At 34.1% G+C, this 6418-nt stretch overlaps 1 protein-coding gene across 1 annotated transcript; it reads left to right on the top strand.

Moving 5' to 3' along the window:
- The first annotated feature begins 3540 nt into the window (after positions 1–3540).
- On the top strand, positions 3541–6418 carry LOC107822619 (uncharacterized). The gene is made up of 3 exons (XM_016649159.2): positions 3541–4438; positions 4979–5376; positions 5896–6418. The coding sequence occupies exons 1-3, from the start codon at positions 4072–4074 to the stop codon at positions 6289–6291; spliced, it is 1161 nt and encodes a 386-aa protein (XP_016504645.1). The 5' UTR covers positions 3541–4071; the 3' UTR covers positions 6292–6418.

The raw sequence follows: 6418 nt of genomic DNA, 5'->3' as shown, positions 1-6418 counted from the left end.
ATTTGTTGAAAGAGGGTTACATAAATGATGTTATTTGTCCATGTATTTTTATAAAGAAAATGGCATTAGAATTTGTTATACTTGCTGTTTATGTTGATGACATAAATCTTGTTGGAACTCCAGAAGAGCTCCAAAAGGCAATTGAATATCTTAAGAAAGAATTTGAGATGAAAGATATTTAGCAAATGAGATCTTTATACATCAATCTGCCTATACAGAAAGGGTCTTAAAACGCTTTTATATGGACAAAGCGCACCCATTGAGTACACCAATGGTTGTTCGATCACTTGAAGTGAATAAGGACCCGTTCCGACCTCCAGAAGAGGATGAGGAACTCCTGGGTCCTGAAACACCCTATCCCAGTGCAATTGGTGCACTTATGTATCTTGCTAATGCTACAAGGCCTGACATAGCATTTTCTGTTAATTTACTAGCAAGATATAGCTCTTCTCCTACACGGAGACATTGGAACGGGATTAAGCATATATTGCGATATTTAAAGGGAACTCTTGATATGGGTTTGTTTTATGCTAACAAAGATAGTGCAGATCTTGTTGGTTATGCAGATGCAGGTTATTTATCTGATCCCCATAAAGCTCGATCTCAAACCGGGTATGTGTTTACATGTGGAGGTACTGTCATATCATGTCGCTCCACAAAGCAGTCAATTGTTGCTACTTCTTCAAATCATGTTGAGATAATAGCTATTCATGAAGCAAGTAGGGAATGCGTATGGTTGAGATCAATGATTCATTTTATTCAAGAAAAATGTGGTTTGGAGTGTGATAAAAGATCCACAATTTTATACGAAGACAATGCTGCATGCATAGCCCAATTGAAGGGAGGATTTATTAAAGGAGATAGAACGAAGCACATTTTACCAAAATTATTCTACACACACGATCTTCAGAAAAATGGTGACATTGATATGCAACAAATTCGTTCAAGTGACAATCCGGCAGATTTATTCACTAAATCTTTGCCAACTTCAACTTTTGAGAAGATGGTATACAAGATTGGAATGCGGAGACTCAAATATTTGAAACAAGGTTTTCATCAGGGGGAGTAAAATACGCGATGTATTCTTTTTTCCTTACTAAAGTTTTTTCCTACAGGGTTTTCCTTATAAGGTTTTTAATGAGGCATCTAGAAATGCGTATTACTAAATATGTTTACTCTTTTTCCTTCACTAGGATTTTTCCCACTGGATTTTTCCTAGTAAGGTTTTAACGAGGTACAATACCTTTTAATGAACATCCAAGGGAGGTGTTATGAAAATAATTATATTGTGGATGTTCATTTATTACTCCGCTATAGATAATCTTCCTGAAGAAGATTATCCATTTAGTACTTTGTTGAAGTTTATCTACAAGCAGCTGATGCAGGCAGGTTGCAAGCAGCTCAATGAAATAATTTGCAGTAGCTTCTTATTAAACATGCAGGTTGCAAACAGCTCATGCTGACAGCTTACAAGCAGCTAAAGAAAAGCCTTGCAGCTGCTTCCTGAAAAGCCTCGTAGCTGCTTCCTTTCTTCTATAAATAGAGGAGTTTTCAGTTCATTATGTACAGAAGTTTGAAGTTTGAATAATATATCAGTTTCTCTCTATACTTGTCTTTACTTTACAGTCTTTATTTTATAACAGTATGGTCCTTTATGTATTTCTATCAAAAAAGTTGAATAGTACTTCTAATAAAGTTACTTTTTCCATTAACTCAGGCACACAAATATGAAGAAGGAGATGAAATACGAAGCGCAAAGTAATAACCTATCAGCAAACGAGCAGAGATGGAGACGACAAGACAAGATAAATAGCAGAAAAGGAAACCCAAGCAAAACAGAGCATGTTTCAGAATTTATTCGACGATCACAGCTAAACAGTTCAATAAACTGTCAAATATAACCTTAAAATTAAAAATCAAATATGCAAAAAAACAAGGGCATCGAATTTATCTAAGCTGAAGAGATAATGTTTAACCCTAAAAATATATTGTAGATCCCCGTAAGAACGCATGTATTGTCGAGCTAGAAAAACAGCTCAAAGCGCCAAAAGCAAGAGCAGGTTAATGTTACACGTCAGAGAAGATGAAGAGCCGCGAGCGCGAACCGAATGGAATAGAAAAAAATTAGGCGTACATTGCTCTTGTTGAAAAGACCGAAGTAGCCCTGAACGACCAAGACCTCCTTATTCTCGCTTCTAAATAGGAGTAAAAAAAATGAAAAATGTTTAAAGAATTAACTCACTTAGGAGCCCACTTTCGCTTAAAATAAATATATATATTAAATGTATAATATATATATATATATATATATATATATATTTCGTAAATAATATGTATATAACCGTATATAATCTATGTATATCGACTAAAAAAAATAATGAATCTGGCCGACTATTTTTGTAACAATCCCATCATTTGTTTTGAAAAACTTATGGAAAAATGTTTTCCAACTAAATACTACTCCTATTAGAAAGAAGCTTTTTTATTTTTGCAAAGCTGAAAAGCACCTCAAAAATAATTTTTCAGTGTGCTAAAAAATCTGAAAGAAAAAGGTTTCAGAAATAATGTTTGGAAAAAAAAGAAATTCACCTGTTTCTTGAAACAAACGCAATCTAGAGTGGGATCCAATCTCAAACCAGGTAATTAAATTCTAGTTGTGTTGCCGAATTTTTAGCCAAATGCTGGCTCACAATTTTTCTGGCGCCAGCTATTTTGGTAGCTATAATAACAATTAAATTTAAAAATTCGTCGAAAAAAATAATATACAAATTAAAATTATCTCAAAAGATACGTGAATCATTTAGGGCCTCACTTCTTTTTTTTTTTTTTTTTTTGAGAAAAAGAAAATGTTTGGACTTCATTGTAGTGGGTTGGAAAAGTCCACTTATTAGTCTTTCTTTTTTTTATTAATACTAATATTTATTCAAATTTATTTCTTTGGCTCCAGCTTTCACTTTCAAGAACAAGCTACGTGGTCATGGTGACTAAACTATGATAACCATACATAATACCACCTATTTTTTTCCTTCTATTTTTCGTAAAAAATGACTGGCAATTGCTTTTAGGAATAAATGGTTCTGTATAGAGTGTTTTTTTGAGCTACTCTAATATTGTTAAGAGTTTAAGTTCTATATATTAATAGTGTGATAAATATTTATATAATCTGGTCATTTATAATAAAATTGTAATAAATATCTATTTTAAAGATAAATTTGTAAATTGATAAAAATGATAACTAATTTGCATATAGGTGAGAGTTTTTTATACTATCCGTGTTTATAACTTAAATTATGTTGTTATTTTGCCTCCAAAGACAAGGCAACCCGGTGTATGACGCATTCCCGCGTTCATTCAGGATTCGCGGAAGGGGCGATACTCCAAAGGGGTGTGATGTAAGCAGCCTAATTAGTGGCCGATTGCACGGCTTGTGAAAAATCATTTTTTCTTTTTCTTAATAAGCCATAAAGTTTATTAATCTAATAGATCTAACTCTATGTCGTCATCTATGGAATTATGCTATGTTCTTTGTGGATTTTCAGAAGGGACAATGTTACTATCATAGTTTCCACGTCTTCCTTATCTTTGAATAAGTAATTAATTACTAGATTTTCATTTTCCAGTTCATACTTTCTCCATTTCTTTCTTTTCTTTTTTTCCTAGTCCAACTTGTTTTTTAGATCATCTATAATCCAATAAATTTTAGCAGAAACTCTCTCCTCTTTAATCAATATTATGTTCTCAACTTAGAGTCTATACTCCATATTCATGTTTTTTCTTCTAACGGTGATGTTCATGATCTGTGCAACCTCCGACTATCTCACGGTATACCTGTTACCTCCTACATGTAATAGCCAAATCTACCCTTCGATGGGAAAAAATCTCTGAAATACTACAACAACTACTACGCTTCAATCACAAGTAAATTGGGATCGATTGAGTGAATCCTCATTGCTCACGCCGCTTCATTTAAGCTCATCTTAGTAATCTTGACATAGTAGAAAGTAAAGATCATTTTTTTTTCTTTGTAAGGAAATAAGGTGTAGTTTTTCTTGTGCATGAAGATTCAAGAATATGGAGTTTTGGGTTGTTGTAGCAGCTGCAGGTGCTGGTTATGTAGCACAGTATTTGCAAAGTTCATCAGACAATAAGGACAACTTACTAGAGCAAAAGCAATTCCCTAAAATCTCAACACATGAACAATCAGATAACAAGAATTTGATGTACCAAGTGCGTGAAATGTTTTGTCCATTTCGAAGATTAGCTCGAAAAAGAGCTAAAAACGAAGTTTCTGACGAAGGGGTTTTCGGATTCAGACATCTTAATCTTGATTCATCAGCAAATTTTGAATTTGCGGTCGAATGCAAACCAGAAGATTATACTGGAAGAGAGCATACAATTACCAGGAACAAAGTTTCTAGTAGACCATTCAATTCAACAGGTTCTTTCAGCTTCAATTATTATACCAAAATTTATTTGGATTTAACTTTTATATATACTGATAATATAAAAAAAAATTACGCTATCAATATATTTTAACTTATTGTAGCATGTAACCTACCTTACTTTCCAAGTTACTGATCTCACTTTTTTATGGATGGTTACGTATAATAATCATATAAGGTGACATGTTAGTGCGAAAGTTCTTTTACATTGTCGGTGTATATAAGTTAAACTCAACTATCTTAGTTGATCTCACATCTTATTGTTTCATTCACTTTCTTGAGAAATAAGTTTCTACTTAAGGAATCTCTTGAATTTTATGCAAATTCATCCATTTTCACTTCCTTGAGCCGAGGGTCTATCGGAAACAACCTCTCTATCTTCACAAGGCAGGGGTAAGGTCTGCGTACACATTACCCTCCCCAGACTCCACCTGTGAAATTACACTGGGTTTGTTGTTGTTGTTTCTATTTTCTATGCATATAAAGTAACTTAGTAATGCTTTATTTATGTTTCTACTTTGACATGATTCAAGCAGGGCTACCAAATGGAATGGCTGTATTGTATATGGGAATCATTACTGGTATGATGTCTGCTATTATTGCAAATAGGAGAGAGATAGAAAAGGTGAATGAAAAGTTAAAGTGGATCAAGAATTTAGTTGAAGAGTTACAAGAGAAGCTCACTGTGAAAGAAGTTGCTAATGATGGTAATGAAAAGCCAAATCTATATAGTCTCTCTGTGTCAGATGTTGAGACAGTGTCATCTTCTTCTGAAGTTCAAGTTAATGAAACAACAAGACAAACTAGTGAAAACACAAATCATGTGGTAGCAGAGAATCACGAATCGATGAGTGAAATTGAGGCAGAGCTTGAAGCTGAATTGGAAAGGTTGGAAATGAGCATGAAGTTTGAAAGTATATCTGATTTTGTTGAGGTAAGCCTGTATTTAGCTACACTTTTACTGAGGCGAGCTTAAATGGAACGACATAGACAGTTAGGATTCATATAGTCGATCCCAACTTGCTTGAGATTATTGTAAGCCCTGCATTTATATAGCTGTTCTCGTCCTACACGGTGGACTTCAGGAATTTGGCTTCATTATCATAATCAAACTTGTAACTCCACCTTTGTGCAAAGTATAGTCGGTTCTAGTCCCCGAAAAAGGACATTTGTAGAAGGTTAACAGACAACATAAAAGTAACTTAATTATGACAAATCCTCAAAGAGCGACAAATATAAAGGATTCATATAGCTGACGTCTTCTAGTCTGGGATTGAGGTGTAGTTGATTGATTGATTGAATCCTACTCAAACTATGCTGGTTTGGTGTCTATGTCAACAATACTTGGAGATCTACTGCTGTTTAACTTATTATCACAAAACTTTAATCTCTTTACTCTTCCTTCTTTGTCTAGTTAGAGTAGTATTCTGATTTATGCGTTTCAATTGTGCAGCTAGATTCAGAAGATGAAGTAGATGTGGCTCAAGGAGAGTTCAAACTAGATTACCTCAATGTGCAGTGTTCTGATTCATCAGGCTCAGAATGGGATACTAGTGCAACTAGGATTTATCATTCTAAACCTGCCAATTATCCTATTTCCCCGAGGGAACTAAGCTTGCGCCTACACGAGGTAATAGAATCCAGGCTAGAAGCTCAAATCAAGGACCTTGAAACAGCTCTTTACAACAGCCAAATCAGAGCTTGTTCATTGGAAGCACAACATATTCTATCTCAAATGGACTATGCATCGAGTGAATCGGAGTCTTCTGCATATTCACAAAGTCCATATTATTATCATGAGGCCAATGAAACTACTTTTGAAATTGATATAAAAAATGGTTCCTTTTGATGTAGAATTGATTGATAGACCAGATGTGGAGGGGAAATGATCTTATTGATATTATGTTAAGCAAGGAGAATGTGAAATGGACAACAAAATGAGGATATACTTGACATATTTTTGAGAACTTGATCAA

This window comes from Nicotiana tabacum, chromosome 24 (genome assembly GCF_000715075.1).
Source record: "Nicotiana tabacum cultivar K326 chromosome 24, ASM71507v2, whole genome shotgun sequence".
NCBI classification, from domain to species: Eukaryota; Viridiplantae; Streptophyta; class Magnoliopsida; order Solanales; family Solanaceae; genus Nicotiana; species Nicotiana tabacum.
The sequence above is the reverse complement of the archived record's forward strand: the minus strand, read 5'-3'. Positions and strand labels throughout refer to the sequence as shown.

What these genes read in the sequence shown, in the direction of transcription:
- LOC107822619 (XM_016649159.2), top strand. Translation starts at nt 4,072, where the DNA reads ATGGAGTTTTGGGTTGTTGTAGCAGCTGCAGGTGCTGGTTATGTAGCA. An exon ending in TAGACCATTCAATTCAACAG is followed by an intron (nt 4,439 to 4,978) that starts GTTCTTTCAGCT and finishes TGATTCAAGCAG; the next exon opens with GGCTACCAAATGGAATGGCT. An exon ending in GTATATCTGATTTTGTTGAG is followed by an intron (nt 5,377 to 5,895) that starts GTAAGCCTGTAT and finishes TCAATTGTGCAG; the next exon opens with CTAGATTCAGAAGATGAAGT.